Source organism: Leptopilina boulardi, unplaced genomic scaffold, assembly GCF_019393585.1.
Source record: "Leptopilina boulardi isolate dan_hultmark-lab unplaced genomic scaffold, ZJU_Lbou_2.1 LbouV2_123, whole genome shotgun sequence".
Classification (NCBI taxonomy): domain Eukaryota; kingdom Metazoa; phylum Arthropoda; class Insecta; order Hymenoptera; family Figitidae; genus Leptopilina; species Leptopilina boulardi.
This window is the reverse complement of record NW_026137667.1, coordinates 4,835,197-4,858,668: the sequence shown is the minus strand read 5'-3', so window position 1 is coordinate 4,858,668 and position 23,472 is coordinate 4,835,197. Positions and strand designations below refer to the sequence as shown.

Sequence of the window (23,472 nt, the reverse complement as noted above, 5' to 3'; positions counted from 1 at the left end):
TATTTAAATCTTAACAGAGTTGAATACATAATATTCAGTATGATTATATGTTACTAGAGATTAAAAAAAAAAACTAGAAAACAAGTGTTTCAATAGTGACTTAAATAGACTCGTAGATTCTAATTTATTATATACAAAGTAAAACTAGAAATTTTTTTTTTTTAGCTTGCCTTTTAGGAACAAGTGCAAAAAAACATTTATAAAAATTGTTTAAATTTAAAAATTAGGATTGAATGTCTTTAAAAATTAAACTTAATACAAAATCATTATAGATTTTAAATTTTAGCAATAGCAACTGCTATTTGGATCTATAGGCTGTGGTTCATCCACTAATTGGATTCCTTTTTTTCCCAGTCGATTTCTCGCTGCTCCATTTTGAATACCGTATGAACCTTTTCCGTAAGCTTCCCATAATCCAGGAGTTTGAATTATCTAAAAGTATTTTGTTTTTTCTTAGTAAAAGCATAAATAGAAATTATTCAAAAAAAAAAGAATTAAAATTTAACCTTTCTAACAAGTTCTTCAAAGCAACATTTAATTCCATCAGCTGTTTTTGCACTGCTTTCAATATAAAGTGTTTTATGCCTTCTGGCAAATTGTATACCTTCTTCCTTGGTAACTTGTCTATCAGGCAAATCTATTTTGTTGCCAACAACCATTTTAACAATATTGTTTGTTCTACAATAAGTTTCTAATTCTTTTAACCAATTTTCAAGTTTATTGAACGTTTTTCTATCTGTAACATCATATACTAAAATTGCTCCTTGAGCATCGCGATAATAACTTGGACTTAATGTTCGAAAACGTTCCTGTCCAGCTGTATCCTGAAATTAAATTATCGAACTAATTGTAGAAATTAGAAAAAAAAGAAATTTTATGAAATAAAAAGAAATTAATTTTTCTTACCCATAAAGCAAGCTTTACTAAATTACCATCAACATCAATTTCTTTTGATTTATAATCAACTCCAATTGTATTTGGCATTTTCTCATTAAATTCATCGTCGACGAATCTAATTAAAATGCTGTAAAAAATTTAAAATATATATAATTAGTTTTTGATAAATAAAAAGACAAAATCACTGTCATAAGTTTTGAAACGTCATATTGTTAATTAATTAAGTGACATCATACGTATTGTAATAAGGCGTAGTTGTAACAATATTGATTTATCTTTACTTATTAATTTATTTTCTATTGACTTATTGAATTAAATTTTTATCATTAACTTTTCATAATGTAAAAGATAATAAAATAAATGGTAAGAACAAAAATATATTTTAAAATGTCGAGTCACAGTGATAAAAGAAAAATTAAGTACCTGGATTTTCCTGTGTCTGTTTCTCCAATAATTAAAATTTTAAGTGACGTTAATATTTCATCCATCTTTAATTAACATATATGAATAAATAATTTTACAAAAATTGTCAGCTTTAATTTTTCTTTTTTTTGTAAAAAAACAACAATCTGATAATCAGGTTAATAAAAACATAAAAAGTCCAAAGGCACGGTTGGAAAACATTCTGAATTTTTCAGGGATGGGTAGTTTAAAGCGAGGAGCAATGATCAGTGTATGTGATTGGCTTTACTAAAATTTCCCGTAAAAATGGAACTTTTATTAGAGCCAATCACATTCAGTGAATTTTCACGGCCGTGAAAAACTATTCTGTTGATTCACTTGTTTTTATTCCTACTAATATTTTTAACATTGAATAATAATGCAAATAAAACTACACAATCTAGAAAACAATTATATTGTAATTAATTTTTTTAAAAAAAGGTTAAAGAAGACATTTGACATTTGAATTCCAGCGCCATAATTGTGATTTGAAGGTTAGGTTTATGAATTCGAGAAGTCGTCTGCTATTTTGACAGGTGCGCAAGGTGATAATAAGGGTTTGTCAGTCGCTCAATGTTGAAATGGCAATTTAATCAATTCTGTTACCGTTATGTGAACAAAAAGTTGTGAGTCATGAGTTAAACTCAATATTATTAAAATTCGTGAAAGATAAAATATTTGTTGTGTTACATTTTATAAAGTGCATTTAACGGAGCATGGAAGCGGAGGTGCGAGTGTTTATTCAAGTTTTTCGAGTTGATCACAAATTAAAAATTTGTTACGGATCTTTCTCATGACGTAAATAATTTGATCAAGCATTGCCAAAAAATTAATACCACAGTGAAATTTCGTAATTCTTTATGTACAAATTTAGAAAGATCACAGAAAATTACTATTGGCACGTTTGTTTGTTTTTTTTTATTAATTTAGTCTTGAGACCAGTATTCGCCTTATTTCAGGGTGACTTTATATATATACATTTGATATTAAAATAAGCATTAATGGACAATTTTAATAAGTTTGTATTATATATCAATTTTTCTTTGCTTCTATAATAAAAATATATAGAAGACAAATGTGATGTCAAATACTAAGTAAGTAAATAAAGAATACTTCCATAAAATGGATAATTTCTATAAATGTTTTATCCAGCAATTTATAATTGCTCGAAATATTCTAGTCTAAAAATGTTCTCAATACATTCACAGATACTTAAAAGTATACAATGTGATAATATTACCAAAAAAAAAAAAAAATTAAGTCACAAGTAATCAAAAATAATTGTATTTAAGAATAAAGAAAAGAAAAAAGGGAAATTTGCAATAATCTAGTCATATCAATGAAGATTAAAATTTGAGAAGAAAACTGCAATATATCAATTCAATTATTATAATAGTTTTGCGACAATGGATAATTGTAATGAAAATGGCACAATGGGGGATAATTCTTTGAAATCAAAGCAAAAGAAAAAATCTCTTTGTCAAATTTTAATGAATAAAAAAACAAAAGTTGGATGTTTAGAAGCATCAAAAGACGGTGAACAACAGAGAAGTTCAAAAATGGAAAATTCACATCACAGCTCAAATACAAGTACAAAATTGTCACTTTGTTGTGCCATGACAGAACGAAGTAGAACACCACCACAAAGTTTGACAGTTAGTCGTCTATCACCAACATTGAGTAGAACTTCAATGAAATCTGAAGAAATTATTTCAGTTCATGAGGAAAATAATCAGACTGAAGCGTTAATTGAAAATGGAGCATCATCAAAGGCAATTTCCACTCCAGTTAATCCAGAATGTTTCACAAGAAGAAATAAAACTATTTTGAATAAAGATCGACATAGCGCTTGTATAGAAGGTGAGTTTTTTTTTGTAAATATTATATAAAATTAGATTGTTTAAAAAATTTGTTACATTTTAGAAACAATACGATAAGATAAGAATAATTAGAATTTGATTTTTTTTCTATAATCATTAATTACGAATTAATTTAATTTTTTTTTATCTCATTTGAGTGTGAAAAAGACATTAAAAATTTTATTTTTTTAAAATTATTTTTCCCCACCATTTTTCATATTGCCCCACACTGCTCTGTAGTAAATATATATGTGAGCGTTATATGGGAGTGTCTTAATTCACGCGTGCCTATAATACGTAATCGACTTGGAAAAAGAAGTCAGAAAGCATATAAAGTTTCAGCAGTTGTTGCTCTTCTTTTGTGTTGCACAGTTCAAAATGTGTGTCGTGAGTTATTAACTTAACACAAAAAAAAAAGAATAGATACACATATTTAAGTAAACATATGTGAATAATATTTGTGTAATACAATTTTTTTACTTCTATTATTCTAATATGAGTGATAAAGAGAGATCACCAAAGAAAAAAAAAAGAAATTTTCTCTCTCGACTAGCTCGTTCGTTTAAAAAAAAATTTAACAATGATAGTGATAATTGTCAGTTGGAAAAAAATGAGAAACACAAAGATGATATTGATGACACATTACAAGAAGCCTCGTGTTCTAATGAAAAAATGACAAGTTTCAGTGATAATGAAAATAAAGTTACGCAGTATTCAACAAATAATAAAATCGATAATAATCATTCAAATAAACAAATGACAATTGATATTTCTAATCAATATGTGGAAAAATTAGATTTTAAATTAAATTCATCTCCAAATATTGATAAAAAGAATGGGAAAAAAATAAAAAAATTTATTTACAAAGAAATGAAAAATAATAATGATGATAGTAGTTCAGATAGTGATTATTCGACAACTGATACAAGTGATTCAAGCGATGAAAATGAACAATTTTTGAATATTGAAAAAAGCAATTTTTACTTAAAAAATGATTATTACACTAAAGGAAAATACATGAGTTATTTCTTTTTACAAATGGAAAAAATGAATTACAATCCATATGATGTTTATACTATAATTAAATATCACGATGTTGAAAATTTAGGTGAGATGAAAAAAATTGATTAATTAATTTATAAATTATGTAAATTATAAACAAAACAATTTGTAAATTAATCAATTAATTAAACAAAAATAGAATTACAAATGAGAAGATATGTATGGTAATTAGCATACATTTAAAATTGATTCTCTTATCTTAGATTGGCCTATAATTCAATGATGAACAAAGGCCTTGAAATAATGAAAAGTCTTTTTTCCTTTTTTATGTTGAAATATTACATCATTCCATAAAATATATTTAAAAGTTAAATATTTTACTAGACATAAATTTATAAAGATCACACATTGGGCAATAAATTATTCTCAATTTTTTTTTTTTATCGATATCTTTGTTTCGAATCATTCTCATTAAAAAATCATTATTACTACTGTAAAAAAAATTTTAAATTAGAAAAATCAAATCTTATTCTCGAGTAATTGAAGTAATTTCGTTTTTATTAGGATTAAGTGACACAATGACGAGTGCTTTTGCAAAAATAGATTTTAATGATTTTGATTTTTTTTTTTGCAGAAAATTCATCATCTGGTTCGACATCTCCGAATATTCCAGCACATCTCAGAAAGAAGATTTTGCATCGAAGATCAGTGGATAATTTGGTTGTCAAATCGCCTACAAATTCGGCTCGTTATTCGAGTCCAGAATCAATAAAAAGTGCTCCACTTCATCAAAAACCAAGATCCACATCGCATGATACATTGACGGGCTCAAAAGCTCGTCGTTTAATTCAATCTGATGGAGCATCCATGGATAGTCTCGCTAAACAAGCTCTACTTGCTGCTCAGGTTTTGATTCCAATGCATAAAGCCCGAGAAAGGTAAATGGAAAATTTAAAAAGCAATAATAAAATTTAATAAAAACATTTAATTTCTGTATTTTTAAAATTGTTTTCACTTGGGAAACTAATATGTTTTTTTAATTTATAGAAATTATTTGCATGGGAGAATTGCGGCAAATTCACTTTTGGGACCAGTTGAATTGGAGAAAGTATTGCCAAATAGAGAGATTAAAATTTTCATTGGCACATGGAATATGAATGGTCAAACACCGCCAAAGGAATTAAATGATTTTATGTTACCACCTGATATTGAAACAGTTCCTGATATGCTTGTAATTGGAACGCAAGAATCATGTTCAGAGCGAACAGAATGGGAGGCATCGTTACAAGAAACATTGGGACCATCGCATGTATTATTGTCGAGTGCAGGTCTTGGTACATTACATTTGGCACTATTCATTCGTAGGGATCTCATTTGGTTTTGTTCAATTCCTGAGGAGGATAGTTTTTCAACACGAACTGGAAGTGCATTTCGCACTAAAGGTGCCGTTGCATTGGCATTAATAATTTTTGGCACAAGTTTTCTTTTTGTCACATCACATTTAACAGCACATCAGGATAAAGTTAAAGAAAGAGTCAATGATATTAAACGCATTGTACGAAATCTTGATCTACCAAAAGATTTACCTACACGACATAAAAGTAAAGGTATTTAAAAAAAAAAATTTTTATTTTGAAATAATTTGTAATTAGATTTTTATTTATTTGGAATAATTTTTTTTTAGATGTAACGCAGAATTTCGATTGTGTTTTTTGGTGTGGCGATTTGAATTTTCGTCTTGCACAACCGAGAGAGGAGGTGTTACAATGGATATCGGATACAAGATTTCCACGTGAGAATCCAGTGAATTTACATAAGGACCAATTGCGAAATACATTACACGAGGGATCGGTGTTTCGTGGATTTGAAGAAGCGCCAATAACATTCCCTCCAACATATAAATATGATCCAGGAACACAAAATTTTGATTCGAGCAGTAAACAAAGAACACCCGCTTACACTGATCGAATTCTTTTCAAAGGAAAAGCGCACACACGAGGTTATATTAGAAGACTGAGTCATGAAAGTACAGCAGCACAAAAAGATGGCACTATCGAGTGTTTGATTTATGATTCTGTACCGAGTATATGTACCTCGGATCATAAACCCGTTTGGGGGGTTTTTAAAACTACAATTCGTCCTGGAATTGATACGTAAGTTGAAAATTTTTGAATTCTAAATTATTAATTTATATTTTTACTTATTTATTTATTATTTATCTCAAAGCGCTCTTTATATCTTTTAAAAAATTTTGTGCGAATTTATTTAGAATCCCATTAGCGGCTGGACTTTTCAATCGGGATATTTATTTGGAAGGTATAAGAAGACGTGCGGCTGCTTGGGACGATCCACGAGGAACATCCAAGGTTTGCTCCATTCAGTGATGAGAGAAAAAAAGAAAAACATTCCTGGAATTGTCAAGTATATTTTTTACATTTTATTTAATAATTTGCTAATATTAATAGGAGTGTAATAATTTAGCTAAAAAACCATCATAATTTATTTGACGATAAATAATCGTAAATAATGAAAATAGAAGCTTTATATAGCGTGAGGAAAATGCAATTTTTAAAAAAAAATTGACAAGGCCTTTATTAGATCTTTACTGCCAATTTTTGAAATATTTTTAACAAAATTTGTTTTTATTAAAATTAACTAAAAAAAGGACGGTCAATTTTGAAATTTAAAAATTCAATAATTAATAAATAATTAATATTTAATTTAAATTTAACAATTTAACAATTTTTTTATCTTAAAAAAAATAGAAACAATAATTATTTTGCACTCGCACGTAATTTAATTAACACACTTAATTTTAAATAACAAAATTTTCACACATTTTTGGAGTATACAATATTTTTAGTCTTCAAAAATGATGAGCAGAACTTTTGTTTTCTAATATTTGCAGTGCTATTTTATTTTGATAAACACAAATACGTTTTTATAGAAAATAAATTTTATCAATGGCGCCAAAAAAAATTACGTGAAAAATTCACGTAGAATAATGATCTTAAATAATAAACATGAGGTTCTAAATTAAGAAAAAAAAACTTGGCTCTAAAACGATAAAAGGCCTCAAATTCTCTATATTAATTTGTTTTCAAAATTTTCATAAAATGATTTAAAAAAAAAAATTGTGGAGTATAAAAAAAACTGAACGTAATTTTCCCGTTGAATATATAAAAAAAAAAAAGATTCACGAGATGTGTTCAACATACAGCACAATTTTGTAATATTATTTTTTCTATTTACTTTTGTACTTGCTAAACAGCAAATAATTCTAATCTAATGCATAAATCTAGTCAAAGAAGGAATATTTAACACAACTGTGATGCACCAAGAGTTTTTTTTCTATTAAGTTTGTTACTTTAAAAAAAAACAGATTACAAATGTAGCCTGTTTATGTAGTTTTAGAAAAAAAAATGCACAATATGGTATTACAAAGAATCTGAATATGACAAGATAGTACAATTAAAAAACAGTATTGATGTATTAATTAGAAACGCGAGGCAAGCGCGTAAAGAAGAAAAATGAAAAGTCGAGAGAGAAAAGATTTAAATGGAAACTTTATTAAAATATTTAGAAGAAAACTTGAAAAATAGAAAACACTTATAGAATCAAATATTCAGAAGAAACGTAATAATTAAAAAGAAATATCCAAACAGGCTAAAATATTCGAAAATAATTTTCAAATAAATTGCAATAAAACAATGTGATTGATTTATAGTTTTCAATTAAAATTAGTATTTGTAGTAAATATTTTTAATTACTTATATAAAGAATAATGAATTTTGAATTTTTCAACACTTCAGGAATTGCTTTTTCAATGAGTTCTGTAATTTTATATTTTCCTTTTTAAACAACTTAAATATTCTAATATTACATTTGAAATTTTTCACATCAACAGTAATTTACACTTTTACGTGAGTAAATTATTTCAATATTTTGAATTTTATTTCACAACTTGGAAAGTAATATTAAAAATATTCTCGTCTTCTTAGTTCTTATTTCTCGTTTTTATTTATTTATTTTTTTATTTTGTTTTCCTATCTCGTATCATTGTTTTGTTCTATTATTGTGTTTTTTTCGAAAATAATCTGATAATTTATTGCACATTGAAAATAATAGTGATTAACAAAGAAAAACTGGTATTCGTATTCCTATCTTAATAATTTACAGGTGCGATTTAAATCGTCCATGATAATTAATTAAAGGCTTGTGTATAAAAGAAACTGAAAGAGCAATACAAAGACATTAGACTAAAAATTTTTATTTTAATAACAAAAAAATTATATATATACAATAATCTCAGTTTCGTAAACATTATTTTTTTTTTTTAATTGATTGCCCAAAGGAAATATTTCTATATATAAAAAATAATAATAATAATTGTACTAGTAAAATATATGAGACATTATAAATTATTAAATGTATAATGAATATTCCAAATGAATTGTAAGTGTCGTCCAAAAAGCGAGATATAAATAATAGTTGTTAATCTTGTGTCAATAAAATATGACACTTAGTTTCTTATAAAGAAATAGTGTTTCATAAAAAAAAAAAGTAGAAAGAAAGTCTGAAAAATGTTTTTGCTAAGTTGAATTTTTTCGGCTAGCTTTTTAGTCTTTTTATGGACAGAATATTTTTTAAATAACAGCTTCCGAAGCAAATTTTTTTTTTAATGAAAAAAAATTGCTTAAAATCCTTAATGATAATTTAGTAATAGAATAATGGCCTCTTAGATTTGAATTTCAAAATTATTCTTAAGAAATTGTTTTTTAGAAGAAAAAAAAATGATATAATATATAAATAACTAAAAAATGAGATTTTTCTGCCTAAAATTAAATATTGTTCCATCCTTTATAATATAGAAAAAACAATGTGAATGAAAGAAAAATTGTTTGTAAAAATAATAACTTACTCGAGCAGAGCTTTAAAAAAAAAAAAACAAATTTTATGTTTCTAACATCAATCTATATGTGTTTATAAAACTGATATTTGTTAAGCTATTTGTTAAGCTGCCTTACTCTGCCTTATCTGCATAAATACTGTCGTATAGTAAATTATTGGGGGAAAAAAAAATATATTGTCCTAACATTCTCTTTGTGATTTGAAAGTAAAAATAATTCTTATAAATGATTAAAGATGAAGTTTTCACATACTAAAATATTTACACATAAATATATGAATTGTTTTATTATTTATTTGTTTTAAATTTTATTGAATATAACAATTTTATCTTGTCTTTATCACAATTTTCAAATGAAGAAATTAATAAGCCAATTAATATAACGTAACATTGAAAATAAAATATTAAATATTCCCCCTGAAAAAAAAGTTGCAGGGAGAGAGAAATAAAAAAAAAAATATTGTTCTTTTTTTTAAATTTGCGAAAAGCTTATAACCATGGGTGCCAATAATATTATTAGCGATTTTTCAGGGAAAACAAATTTTAGAATCGCGTAATAAGAATTTATTGTGCACAAGACTGTAACTAGTGTATTGGTTATCTTGGACACATTCATTACACTGTGATAAGTTACTAATATTGACATGTTAGTGTTTAATAAAATGGAATAAATTTTCAACTTAAAAAAAAAAACGTTCCTGTAATAAAAAGAACAAAAAGACTTTCGTAATAAATTTACGATTGTATTTTTCTTTGGAAAAGGCAGTGTAGTGATTACTTTATGTAATATACCAATAGAATTTATGTATATTAAAGTAAACCAACAATATTTTAAATTCTATTTACTTACACCCAATCATATGAAATTAAACTAAATAATAATTTAATAAAACAAAATTTCAATTAGGAAAAATTATTATAATAAATAAAAACTAAGTTTTTTATTATAAATTTATATTATCATATTATACAGATTTACAAATTCACTGATTTTTTATTTACAGTTATGGTTTTCTTATAATTAATTCATTGTATTGAGTTGGAAATATTTCAATGAAAGAAATAATTTGTATATATATAAGTAAATATTTTATTATCCTACAAATTTATATCACTTAAATTTTTGAAATTTACAATATATATTCATTAATTTTGTAAAATTCACTGAGACAAAAAAATTGACATATTCTCAAATGAATTTTAACAAATATTTCACAACATATTATACAAATTATATATTTTTAAACAAATTCACAAAAATAATTGCACAATATTTAACATTTTTTTTGTTTTCCTTGAATCTTTCATTATATGTATTTAAATTGATTTTAAAAGGGAATTTACGTAATTTGACAAAATTTTCGGTATTAAAAAAAAAAAATTCATCAATTTTATTGATACGAAATATGCAGCATTTAATGCTGTTTTAAAAAATAATTTTCTGACATTTGTTTAGAGTAGTTTTGTGATATAAAATAAATAAACAGAAAAAGACGATAAAAAAACAGAATAATTTGAAAAAAAAAATAATTTGAAACAAAAATAAATTAATTCTAAGACCATTTTTGAAATACTTATTGTCACTATTTAACAACAACAATAATAATAATAATTTTTATGGAAAATTTTCTTACTATTTCCGTCCAAATGCTTCTTATATATTATTGGAATTCATAACAGTGATATCTTGAAAGAATAAGGCAAATAATTCAAATTAATTACTATAAAAATTAATAACAAATCAAATTTTTAAATAATTATTAATATTTTTTTACAGAAAAAATTTAAAAAAATTTTGTAAACTTACTTTTATGATATAGTTGTTGTTTACCAAAAAGGCAAACGCCAAAATAAAACAGCTTTCAATATCAGCTGTCTTTTAAAACTTCTTTGAGAATCGATCCTGTATTTCTTGCAGGGACAAAATCGGGAAATGTTGGCAAATTAATATTTGACAATAAAAGTGTTGATTGCGTTGATGATGTTGAATGTTGCCTGCTGTGACCTGGTTTTGTCAATGGCTAGAATAAAATGATAATTTCATTATTAATTATTAATTTTATCAACTCTAACAGTATAATAATTATTAAAAATCTAATTTGTCCACTCAATTAAAAATAAATGCAAAAAAAAAAATAATATTTAAATAAATAAATGAACTCACAGTATTAGAAATCGGTAAAGCTGGTAATTGAGGCTTTGGAGCTGATTCACTTTCCAAAAATTTGACAAAAGCCGCTGACAGTGAAGCTTCTGTGTCCTGAAAAAAAAATTATTAAATTGAAATATTAAAAATTTTTAATTAATTAAATATTTACATTTTTTATCATTAAAAAAAAAAACCTTACTTTGCTTGGTACATTGCCTCCACTGTGTAATAAATTTGAGAACCAACTATTTTTTCCAGCCGAACTATTGAGACCAGTTCTTTCCCTTTCCGAATCGTTGAAATCCAAAACTGTTGAAAAAACTCTCATCACGGAAGTTTTATCATTCGCAGATGATGTCAAATAACCCAAAAGCAAATTTTTCACCAATGTTCTAGAAAAAAAAAAAAAATTATTTTTTATCCAGAATTAAAATTCTATACATGTATAAATTTTGCTCTTACTTATCAACTTTTCCTTCTCCACTTTTGTTTGCTTCCTGAATTCTTTCATCAGCAGTGTTCACCAAAAGAGTTAATTGTGCAACTGCAAAAAAAAATTAAGATTAATATAAATATACTAATAATTATTAAATGATTATTAATTATTTAATTATTATTAATCAATTACAATAAAAATTTAAATCAAAGAAAATAAATTTTTAAATAATATTTTACGTCGCTTAAAATAAAAAGTTTATAAAATGAAGATTTTTCGTTTTACAGTAATTAATTCGAAGGTTGATTTTTTTCATTTATAAAAATTATTGCTATCTTAAGTCATTTTCAATGACTTTTGAAATTCCAGAACTTAAGCGGTATAATTTTTCTAAATACAAAAGTTGCGTGTTTTTTTTTTTACAATAAATGATATAACAAGGAAGGATGTATTTTAAACGCAATCATATTTGTGTAGGTATACATTCTGATGGTGTAAAGTTGCCAGGCAGGTAGATTGAAAAGACAAAAGCGCAAGTATAACACAAGCACTGGTAGCTAAGATTCTACACCAGTACCTGATGTAATACTCACACCCACGTCCTGTTTTTTTTTCATGCTGCATTCTTCCTATATATATATATATATATATATATTATCATGCTATTTTTTTGCAAGAAAAAGAAACTAACGATTCTCACATGCTCTTCAAAATTATATTTTTCTATTATTATATAAATTTAAAACAAAACAATTAAGCTGCATTGAAAAAATTCTATATTTTCACCAGAAATTTTTAGAATTTTCAAAAATTTATTTTAGTCAGAAAATAAATTTTAAAAAAAAATCTTTTTATATTTTATATTAAGAGTTTTGAATTATATATTTTCAAATTTGTGATAAAAATTTATTCTTTGCAGCTCAATAATTAATTACTATAATAATTCTAAAATTTCGAAAGTAAATTAATAAATAGTAAAAAAATGAAAACAAAAATTAAAAAAAAAAATTTTCCTATATAATCTTTTTGAAAAAGGGATATTCTAATTAATTTCTTCTAAACTTGCAGGACAGGGGTAGCGGGTGGGAAACCCCACGGGGTAATATGAGCTTCTGAAATTTATACGCTCACAGTTACCGCATGAGATTACTCACTCCAACACTACCAAATTTTTGTTTTATATGTTAGATGATTATTTTTTAAATCAAAAAAAAAAATTGCTCCAACAAAAATTTTTATGAAAATAAAAAAAAAAAAAATTTCGAGAAATTTAATTACTATTTAATATTTCTATGTATCAATAAAAACAAAAAAAAAATTTTATCACTAAACTTATAATATTAAATCTACTTCATGCGTTCGAAAGAATTTCTAATTGTCTATATAAAATATAATTTTTCGTTTATTTTATTTAAAATTATATAAGAAAAATATTCGAGATTTACAAAAAAAATTATTTAACACTGCAAATCAGTTTTTTTTTTGACAAATATTTGTTTTTCTTTCATTTTTCCACTCTTTTTTCAAAGAAAGAATTAAAAAAAAAATGAGAAAAACAGAAAGAATTTGAAATTTCCACATGAAAAAATTTCAAATTCTACCATCTAACATCGTAGTTTCATATTTAATTGTTTTGCAAAACAAATCACTCAGAATTTCAAAATTAATTTAAGTAAAAAAAAAAATATTAATCTACAAAGTGGATAAAATGAAAATTTCAATTTGAATTTGCAAGCACACACAATTGAATATAAAGTCACTCAATTTTCAATGAAAAGAAATTTTTTTTTAACTTTCGAATTAGATCTTAATTTAAATATATTAGAAAGAATAATTAATTAATATAAAGAAAAGGTTCATAAAGATTTAAATAATATATAAATTATCAAACGTAACTTTATATTCTAAATCGAAATTTCCATTAATTACAATGCATAATATTATTTTTCAAACCAAAACAATAATTCAATATTTTTTTTGTTATAAAAAAGTACAAAATGAATAAATAACAAAGTGAATAGAAAAGATGTTATAAAAATGGTGCTTTTAAAAAATATTTCATCAGTATTTTTGTTTCTTAATAGAAAATAAAAATGATATATTTTTTTTGTAAAAGTGATTGTATTATAAATATATATAGGTATATAAATATTTAAAAAACCAGCACCAAAATGTCAATGTGTGAATCAGCCGAGATGCAATTAAAAAGTGTGCAAAGGCGACGGTTCAGTTCGTAGCCTGATACCAGCAAGAATCCTGGGTTAATGTTAAAATCCCAGAATTACCAGCTGATATTGGACTGCAAAACCGAATAAAATGTGCATTTGCATTGTTTCATTTTTTTTTTTTTTTTTTTGGTCAGATTAGTCACAGGTCACAGCCAAACTCTTGATTATATAAAATACAAAATTATAGCCTCCTAGGTGTTGAATTCCGTTCACCCAGCTTCATTATTAAAAAATCACGCTTCGCTTTTTTTTTTATATTAAATAATAGAGAAAAAATAATTTTCTTTTAACACGCAGTATTAATTAAAAATAATAATATTTTTATCAATTAAGAAAAATTTTAAAACATTTTTTCTTTAATTTAAATGATTAATTTCATTAAAAATATTAATCGTTAAAATTAATTTATATGCATTTTTTACTATATAAAAAAAGTATAACTTAAAGCGATAAAAAGCAAAAAATATTTCCCACTTCCTGAATATAATTCGTGTTTAATCAATTTTTTTTAAATTTGTTTTATGGTACACAAAAAAATGAATCGTTTTTTTATAAATATGATTTGTTTTATGTGTTAATACTTTGAATATAATTTTTTTTTTTTAATTCTAAATGAAGATTGTATGTTTTTAATACTTTCTGTATTGTTTTTAGAAATTTTTTTTTTTTATAACTACTGTGCAATGTAACACTAAACATGCAAATGAAAAAAATCAATGTGAGCCAAAAAAAAGTGCAAAAGCAACAATTTTTCTGTTATTAATATTTTTTTTATTACCTTCTTCATTTAGTTGTCCAATTTTTTCACTTTTCTTATCCAATTCTTCGCTTAATCTCGAAGCTGCCAGCAGGCATTCTTTCGCTTCTGCTAATTGTTCCTAAAAAAAAAAAAATGGGAAAATGTAATTTTTAATCAATAAAATCGCCTTGAATATAATTTTTAGTATAAAGAAAAAAAAAACAAACTTTTAGACTTGTAATTTGATTTGATAATTCTTCCTGTTGCCTGTAGGACTCGTTAAGTTGTTGTCGAATTTTCTCTGTCCCTGCTTGAATATCTTTTTCTTTATCTGCAATTATTGAATTAGAATTTAATTTATTTCTTATCACTTATATTATAATTAACAAAATATTTAAATTAAATTTTTGAAAAAAAAAATATATCACCTCTTTGAAATTGTTCGAGCACAAATTGTAAATTCGTCAACGATGCTGTGGATGAGAGTATTTTATCCTCGGCTGTTGATAATTTATTTTGAATATCATCTCTTTGCTGAACAATTAATGCCATTTGTTGTTGCATTGTTTCAACTTGTTGATTTGCTCTAATACTGGCCGATGTATAAACTGTTGAACTATTTTTTACTTTTTCCTCAGCTTGAATTAATTTTGCCTCTAAATCTCTTCTAATTTCTTCAGTTTGCAATAATTCTTGTGTATAACTCGCTTCTATTTCCATTAAATGACATCTCAATCTTTCTAAATCTTTACCAGCATTTTGCTCTTTATTTTGTGTATCTGTTAATTGATTTTGAAGAAGACGATTATTATTTTGCTCTTGTATTAATGCGGCTTCAAGTGCTTTAGATTTTTCAATAAAAATTGCCAATTGAGCTATTTGAACGGAATGTTCGACAATTCCACATTTTTCATCTTGATTTGTATCTTCAAAATCTTTTAATCTTTGCCTAACAACTTGCAATTCATTTTGTGCCCAAAGAATTTCGGCTTCTTTTTCTTTAATTGCTTCTAAACTCACATCACGTTCGGCAATTAATTTATGAATACTAATTACTTGCTCATTTAATAATTGATTTAATCGTTGAATTTCATTATGATATTGAATACTCTCGTTGTGTTTTATTTGAACAAGTTTCACTAATTCGTCTCTTTCTTTTTTTACTGATGACAATTCATTTTCAACTTCATTATTCATGGAAGAATTGTGAGTTTTTAATTTTTCAATTTCATCATCCTTATCGCGAATTAATTGTGAGAGACTTTCAATTGTTTCTCGTGCCATTGTTGATGATTCTTTATTTTTTTCCAATGAATTTGTCAATTTTTCCTGAATTTCAATGAGTTCATTTTTCAATTCTTTATTCTCTTGATTTAAAAGGATATTATTTTCATTTTCCTTATCGTTTATTTCATTTTTTTCCAAAATATTCTTAAGTTCAGTTTCTATTTTTGAGGAATGTATTCGTATGGCTGATAATTCTTCTTCTTTAGATAAAATTTGCGCTATTTTACTTTCTAAATCGTGACACAATTTTTCCTTTTCTGCGGTAATAATTTTTAATTCTTCCTCAAATTTTACCGCATTTTTCAAATCAATTTCTTTATTTTCACAATTTGAGTGTAATTTTTCAAAATCAATTTTCAAATTTGTTAAAGAATTCTCTAATTGGGATATTTTTTGTTCGGCATTGATTAATTTATTTCGAGTTTCGTTGAATTCAGTTTTATCATTGTTAAATTCTTCTTTTAATGCCAAATGTTCTTGTTCGAGTAAAATTTTTTCTGTATTGAGAAGTTCAACTTTTTCACTTGACTCAGTTTGAAGGGATGTTAATTGATCAACAAATGTGTTGGTCTCTTTTTTTAAATTATCATTTTCAATTTGAATTTTTTTATTCTCCATTTGTAATTTTTCAATTATTTGATGTAAATTTTCAAGTTCGGATTGTTTAATTTCTAATTGATTTATCGCTTGATCGAGTTCTTTTCTCATATTGAGAATATCATATTCTAAATCATCTTTATCACTATTTACTTTATAAAGTTGATCGCGAAGATCGCTGAGTAAATCATTATCATCACTTTTCTCTTGTGCTTCCTTTAATATTGACAAATCAGATTCAAGTCTTTCAATTTCTCGCGATAATATATTATTATCACTTTCCATTTCTTCCTTAGATTTTTGAATGTCTATTAAATTATTTTCAAGTAATTTACCATGAGATATTGATGATTTTAATTCACGTTTAACATTATCTAAATCAAGTTTTAATTCTTCAATTACTTCAATATTCTCGTCGAGTCCTTTACATTTTTCCAAAGACATTCTCAATTGCTCTTGCGTTTGTCGTTGATTATTTTCAAATATTTCAATTCTTTTTCTTAATTCCTCATTCTTTGCCATTGACATTTCCAATTTTTGTATCAATTTTTCTTCATCTGAAATTCAAATTTTAAACATTAGTTTCAAAAATTCAGCTCAATAAAAATTAAAAGAAATTACTAGCAAAAAAAAAAAGGTGAATAAATAAAATATATAAAAATTTTCTACCTTCATCTCGTGGTGTTTCATTTTCAGGTTGTTCATTAATTGTTTGAAGTTCAGTTTGAAAATTAATATGATTTCTATGTGTATTTTCAACATCTTTCCTTTCTCCTGTTAAATCCGAATTTTTTTGACGCAAAAGTTTTATTTCTTCTTCGTATTTTTTCAATTCAACTTGAAGTATTTCTGTTTCATTTTCAAGTGAAGCAATACGTTCCTCGCTTGCTTCTGGTATCGAGGGTAAATTCGATTTAAGATGTTGAATTTCAATAATAAGTGATTCAATGTTTGTCTGCATATCATCACATTCCATTTGTAATGATTCTTTTATATCTGACGTTTGTTTTAATTCACGTGTTATTTCCGTAAGTTTCCTCTCTAAAACATCCTTTTTCCATTTAATATCAACATATTGTTTTGCAACAACTTCAAATATTGTTTCATCATTTTCTACATTTAAGGAAATATTTTTGAGAATATTTTTCACTTTTTGTGTAATATCAAAAAATGCATCATCAGATATATTGGCCTGAACAGAATTTTCTTGGACGGCTAATGATTCCGTTTGTAAGGCAAGACTATTTTTTGTCCGTTTTTCATCAGTTTCTATTATTGTTTTAGATTTTAAAATTTCACATTCATTTGATATTTCAATGAAATCCACATATAGTTTTTCATAGGCAGTTTGAAGGCACTGATGTTTTTTTTGGTGTTCTTCTTTTAAGGACAAAAGTTTTTCTGAAACAAATAAAATTCAGTGTGTGTAAATTTTTTCATTTTTTAAAAAATTTTTAATTTTACATTAAATTTAATGAAGAAAAATAAATTAAAATCTCACCAATTGATTCTGAATGTTGTTGATCTAATTCATCGATATTATTACATAAAATTTGGTTTTCCTTTTGTAATTCTTGAATTTTATTATTTAATTCAAATTCTCTTTTCTTGAATTCCTCTTTAATGTGGGTTTCTTCAATTTTTTGATGAATATTTGAATTTTCCTCATAATCAGCAATTAAGGGTACAGCTTCAAATCCATCGGAATTTAATTTAACTAATTTCTCTTGAACATCGGATTTCTCTTCATTTTTGGTTATTTTCAAATTTTCATTTTCAACTTCAAGGGCCAATAATGCACTTTTTATCAATTCTAATTGTTCAGACGATTTTAATTTAGACATTGCTTTTTGAAAATCTTTTACAACTTCATTTTTTTCAGTCCTCTGAAAAAAAAGAAAAAATATTTTTTAAAAAATAATATTAAATAAATTAAATCGAAAAAAAATCAAATTGAGAAAAAAAGAGAAATAAAAAAGTTTGTTTAAAATTTCAAAAACTCAGCTTGTGTGGAATTTCATTCTTTGAGAATTTTTGTACCTTTTCACCCATTTGAATAATACGATTCATTAAGTCTTGTTTTGCTCGAAGAAGTTCCGTCTTTTGATGGCCTTCAGCGATTTCTTCTTTTATACTCGTTCCATTCATAGTATTTCCCTAGAAAATTACAAATTGTAACAAAATTATTATTAAACTATAAATAAATTTTAGAAAATAATTGATATTACATGAATAAAATAAAAATTAATAAATTAATTATTAAATTGAAATTTATAAATTAAAATTAAATAAATATTTAATAAATAAAATAATCAAATATTTATTTTTTATAGTTTAAAAATTATTCTTACATTTTGTAAAAGTTTCAGCTCTGATTCCAATTCAGAAATTTTCATGGAGGCTCGTGATAATTGCTCCTGAAGTAATCTTGATTGTTTTTGACTTTCTGATTCTCGATTTTTAACAGTTCGAGGGTCCCAATAAAATCCTCCACCATCGTCTTGACTATCTTCATTCTGTAACAAGAAGAAAAAACATTGATAAATTAAAATTATAATTCACATAAAAAATTTTTAATTATTTTTATAATTTTTTTTTTTTACTCAAAAAAAAATTATAATTTTTATGAATTATATTAAATAATAAAGGTTTTTTGTTTAATTTATCAATGATTGAAAATAAAAAAATATTTAATAATTTTGAAAAAAAAAATTAAAAAATTTTTTTTTTAATTTTGAAAAGTTAATGTAATAGATGAAAACTTTTTTTTTTTTTTTTTTATTTATAAATTTACATTTTAAATTTCAGTACATTTGTTCAAGGGTCAATAGTTCATTGATTATGAAACACACTCGACTACCCCGTAAAATTTTTTTTCCGAAGATTAAAATGCAAAAATCTTTTGCTTCTCGCACGTTTCTATATGGCTTTGTTTTTTCGAATACAATATATAAAGATATACAAGAGTTCAAGTACGAAGTGAGTATATTGTAAAACTAAGTAATAGGATAATAAAATAAAGTAGCTAATTTCAAATATAAATTGGTTAATAAAAAAAAAAAAAACAATATAATAATTTTATAATTTTTCAGAAAATAATTAATTACTTTAATTTATTTTCAAAGACTTTCTCCTAATAATATAAATTTGAATATTTTTCGTTTTCTCTTTGAATTTTTTTGTTTTTAATTTTTTTTTTTAATTTTTATCTAATAATAAATAATAATTTAATCCAAACAATAAGTAACTTGTGATTATTGTTATATGCTCCTTTATATAATTTTCTCAATACACACACGCAAAAACCGGAAAAAAAAACACTTACACAATTCAAATTATAATTCTTCGACTCATGTCTTTGAGGAAAAGAAATTACAATGAGGACTTTTGATGAAACGTTATCATTTTCCATAAATGCATTGAAAATGAGAAAAGTACAATTCACACTATCCAACACTTTAAAAATTTTTGTTTTTTTATTGATTATCCAATAATAATCGTTGACATTATAATTTATTTAAAATTTAATTTCCAAAATTTTAGTCAATTTCATCGTTTGCCTAAATTTGAAAATTTAAATTTGAATTTCAACTATGCGCAGTAATCATGCGCTGTAAAACAACAGTGCTACCAATCATAGAAAAAAATGATTAAAAATTAACTATACTAAATATTTAAAAACTTAAAAAAAACAAACAAAATATTTACTATTAAAATTGTTTTATTAATAAAATATATTAAAAAAAGAATAGAATTTTCTTTAAACAAGAAAGATAGAGTTCTTTTTCGTTAAAGTATTATTTCTCCTCTATTGGCATCATTGTTATACTTGCCGGTTTGTCGGTGAGACAAAGTTTTTTTTTCAATCAGTGAATATTCTCATATATATTGTGTATTATTTTAAAAAAATATATATCAATACACTAAATTCAGTTGAAAGGTAAATAAAAACTATGAAATTGGAGTAAACTTTTCAATGAGTGAACGATATTGCTGAAAATGTGAGACCTAACCTAAAAATCACAACATGGAATCAGGAATCAAACTATTGAATGTTTTTTTATCGAGATTTTTTATCATATTCAGGTACATTTTTAAAGGTATGTTTATTACTTATTTATATATTTAACAATAAATAGAGAAGTATTTGATAATGAAAATAATTTTTTGCATTTCAATTATATTTCGAACAAAATTGCAAAAGGCATCAATTTGCCAATATACACAACAATTCTTTAATTTTTCAACTATTTCATTATCAATTTCTTACTCATTTGAAATTTTTTTTTTTTTTTTAGAAAATCCATTAAAATTAAATCTATTTGAAAATACAAATTCGAATTTGTCCTTCTATCCAAAAATAAAATAATTCTCGAATCATTTTACATGTCGATGCAATCATTGCGTTTTGTTTTTTCAAATCGACTCCGGGGCACTTTTAAAATGCTAATGAGTATAGCTGTTGCATATTTCACTGTCAACAGAATATTTTGAACTTTTATAAGATATATTTATATATGTATTGTGTATAAAAGAATAGATTTGAAGAGTTTTTTTTTTTTTTGAAGAGGGAATTTTGACCGCAGGCGGCAAACAACGATCGTCCAGATAAATATATACAAAAAATTTGTTTCCTGACCGTATAGATCAGAGATCAGTTCAAATCGTTTTTAAAGGCCTTTTCATCCGTTTAAGGGATACACAATTGTAATGTTTCCACCATATATGCGTTATGCAAACTCAATAATATGCGACTTGGTTAGTGAGTGACTGAGAAAGCTCGATCGCTTGTGTGTGGTCCAAAGCAAAACGATGCTAATGAATATGAAAGGGGATTTCGTTGGGTCAGGTCAAGGAATAATGTATCGTTTGACTTGCATGCAAACGCGTGACAAAAGGCCGGGGATCTATTCGTTTTACCTCGCACATTCGTCTCCCTTTTATTGCCTGTAATGAGGTTACATCGAAAAAAAAGGACATTCCACCTAAAGTTGTTCTCAACAATTTTTTTTCTCTTTTTGAAAAATCGCTTCTGCATTTCTTTGTATTCGTTTTTAGAAGAGAATTTTTGGTACATATTTAGTTATATTAAAATATATATTTGTGAGAATTTTTTTTTTTTTTTTTTAAATTAACTTTATATCTAAATTATAAACGCAAGGAAAAATAATTTACAGACAAAAAGAAAGCTTTTTTGCTTAAGAAAAATAAAAAAAAAAAAAAAAAAAAAAATAAGGAAAAAGTACATTGCATATATAGAATTTATGAAATTCAAAGCACGTTTCCTTGAAGTGATTTCCCCAGAATTTATTAACATGTTTAAGTAAATGTAAAAAAAAATGTCATTGAATTTTCATAGAAATTATTTAGTATAATTTTTCTGTGAGGTACATAATTTTAAATGTATGGAAATTCTATGAGGAATTTTTCTTTTTAAATAACTGACAAATTCTATTGGATATATAGAAAGTTTTAATTTCAATATATTTAAATCGTAGTATTTAATTTAAGAGTCATTGAATACAATATTAATTAATTAAATGAATTCAAACAAAGAAAAATGAATTTCTTTTTTTCTTATTAAAAAGCTGAATCATTGAGAAATTTATTATTTTAATCGCTATTAAAATTTAAAAAAAAAATTTTTTCTCAGTTTAAAAATAATATAAAAAAATTTGAAAAAAAAATTTGCAATGAAAGATAATGGTAAAAAATTTATTTAAAAAGATGTTATCTCCAGGTGTTTTTAAAAAACAAATGAATATTATCTCAAATGTTAATTATTTTCCCCTTAAATGAAAAAAGCAGTTGCATACTTTTTTTCTGTAAAATATAAATTTTTTTTTTTTTCACAAAAATTCATAATTTATTTTTTATTAAATATAAATTAAAAATAAAATATAAATTAATAACTTTTAATTATAAATTAAAAAAAGTTATGTCAGGTTATAAAAGTTGAAAAATTATTATAGATTCACAATATAAAATCATGTTTTTTGTATAAGCATTTGGAAAATATGTGAATAATAATAATTTCGAAAAAATATTTTTAAAAAATTGAAAAACTAATATTTATTTTCTCAAAGTAAAAAAAAGATATAAATAATTTATGGATTTAGAATGAGAATTTTTTTTATTCTTAGTTTCATCGTTAATTTATACTTTTGCATGAAAATTAAGGTTTTTTCTCTATAAACGTCTGTTATGTTATAACTCTTAGAAAGAAATAGAATTACAATGACGTATTACTAACGAATAAAAAAAAAAAAAAATTACATCTCCGACCTTTCACGTGAAAGGATTACAATTTTCTCTCAAGTTCATCCTTGAAATTCATTTTCTCGTGTGTCTTCCTAGCCATTTGTATTAACATTTTCGTTATATAGAAATAAGGTCATTTAAAAATTAACAAATTCTTCTATTTTGCAAAAAAAAATGTTTCCTTTTCGGTTTTTTAAAAATTAAATTAAAAAATGATAAAAGTTAATAGAAATAGAAATAATTTTATATTAATTATTATTATTTATTTATAATTATAAATAAATTTAAAAAAATTTAAAATATAAAAAAAAATATAAAAAAAAAATAATAAATTATAATAAAAATAAATATAAAAATATAAAAATTTTATAATATAAAATTTATTTTGCAAATAGTTTTCTTTTTCCATTAAAAAAGAGTTGAATTAACATTTTACTGGACTTTATCAATAAATGTTTTTTGGAACAGTAAAATTCCCAAGTCCTGTGAATTTTTGTTGATAACTATATATATAATGTTCTTCACTATTCTTGATAGGAACTTCCTTTCCCACGTTCACTATCAGTATATAGTGTATTACCTGTAATATTATTACATTCGTGACAGACAGAGCTTCCGATTAGTAATTTTTTTTTTTCTCTGTTTTTCTAGTATAATTTTTAATATT

The 23,472-nt window shown here is 24.4% G+C and overlaps 3 protein-coding genes across 5 annotated transcripts in view; 1 reads left to right on the top strand and 2 right to left on the bottom strand.

Annotated features, from left to right (window-relative positions):
* Nucleotides 1–8: 8 nt before the first annotated feature.
* LOC127288302 (ras-related protein Rab-18-B-like) lies at nucleotides 9–1,526 on the bottom strand. Its single transcript, XM_051315691.1, has 4 exons — nucleotides 1,321–1,526; nucleotides 907–1,024; nucleotides 507–824; nucleotides 9–432 (listed from the first exon to the last, which is right to left on the bottom strand). The coding sequence occupies exons 1-4, from the start codon at nucleotides 1,383–1,385 to the stop codon at nucleotides 283–285; spliced, it is 651 nt and encodes a 216-aa protein (XP_051171648.1). The 5' UTR covers nucleotides 1,386–1,526; the 3' UTR covers nucleotides 9–282.
* A 331-nt stretch (nucleotides 1,527–1,857) lies between these two features.
* On the top strand, nucleotides 1,858–9,937 carry LOC127288238 (inositol polyphosphate 5-phosphatase E). Of its 2 annotated transcripts, none has more exons than XM_051315602.1 (5): nucleotides 1,858–3,198; nucleotides 4,834–5,137; nucleotides 5,247–5,806; nucleotides 5,884–6,352; nucleotides 6,469–9,937. In XM_051315602.1, exons 1-5 carry the CDS (start codon nucleotides 2,745–2,747, stop codon nucleotides 6,581–6,583), a joined length of 1,902 nt encoding a protein of 633 aa, XP_051171559.1. In that variant the 5' UTR covers nucleotides 1,858–2,744; the 3' UTR covers nucleotides 6,584–9,937. The 2 variants fall into 2 exon arrangements, with proteins under 2 accessions (XP_051171559.1, XP_051171554.1); XM_051315597.1 differs by lacking the exon at nucleotides 1,858–3,198 and adding an exon at nucleotides 3,496–4,305.
* A 267-nt stretch (nucleotides 9,938–10,204) lies between these two features.
* Nucleotides 10,205–23,472, bottom strand: part of LOC127288164 (thyroid receptor-interacting protein 11-like) — a 33,147-nt gene continuing 19,879 nt past the window's right edge. The window contains exons 4-15 of one of the 2 annotated variants that reach the window (XM_051315467.1): nucleotides 18,896–19,060; nucleotides 18,585–18,701; nucleotides 18,046–18,430; nucleotides 17,214–17,945; nucleotides 15,089–17,101; nucleotides 14,888–14,991; nucleotides 14,700–14,799; nucleotides 11,720–11,801; nucleotides 11,457–11,649; nucleotides 11,273–11,368; nucleotides 10,916–11,129; nucleotides 10,205–10,794 (exon numbers count right to left, since the gene is read on the bottom strand). In XM_051315467.1, the coding sequence (XP_051171424.1) occupies nucleotides 10,977–11,129; nucleotides 11,273–11,368; nucleotides 11,457–11,649; nucleotides 11,720–11,801; nucleotides 14,700–14,799; nucleotides 14,888–14,991; nucleotides 15,089–17,101; nucleotides 17,214–17,945; nucleotides 18,046–18,430; nucleotides 18,585–18,701; nucleotides 18,896–19,060 (4,140 nt within the window). In that variant the 3' untranslated portion in view covers nucleotides 10,205–10,794; nucleotides 10,916–10,976. The remainder of the gene's footprint in view (nucleotides 10,795–10,915; nucleotides 11,130–11,272; nucleotides 11,369–11,456; nucleotides 11,650–11,719; nucleotides 11,802–14,699; nucleotides 14,800–14,887; nucleotides 14,992–15,088; nucleotides 17,102–17,213; nucleotides 17,946–18,045; nucleotides 18,431–18,584; nucleotides 18,702–18,895; nucleotides 19,061–23,472) is intronic. The other variant, XM_051315476.1, reaches the window with a different exon arrangement.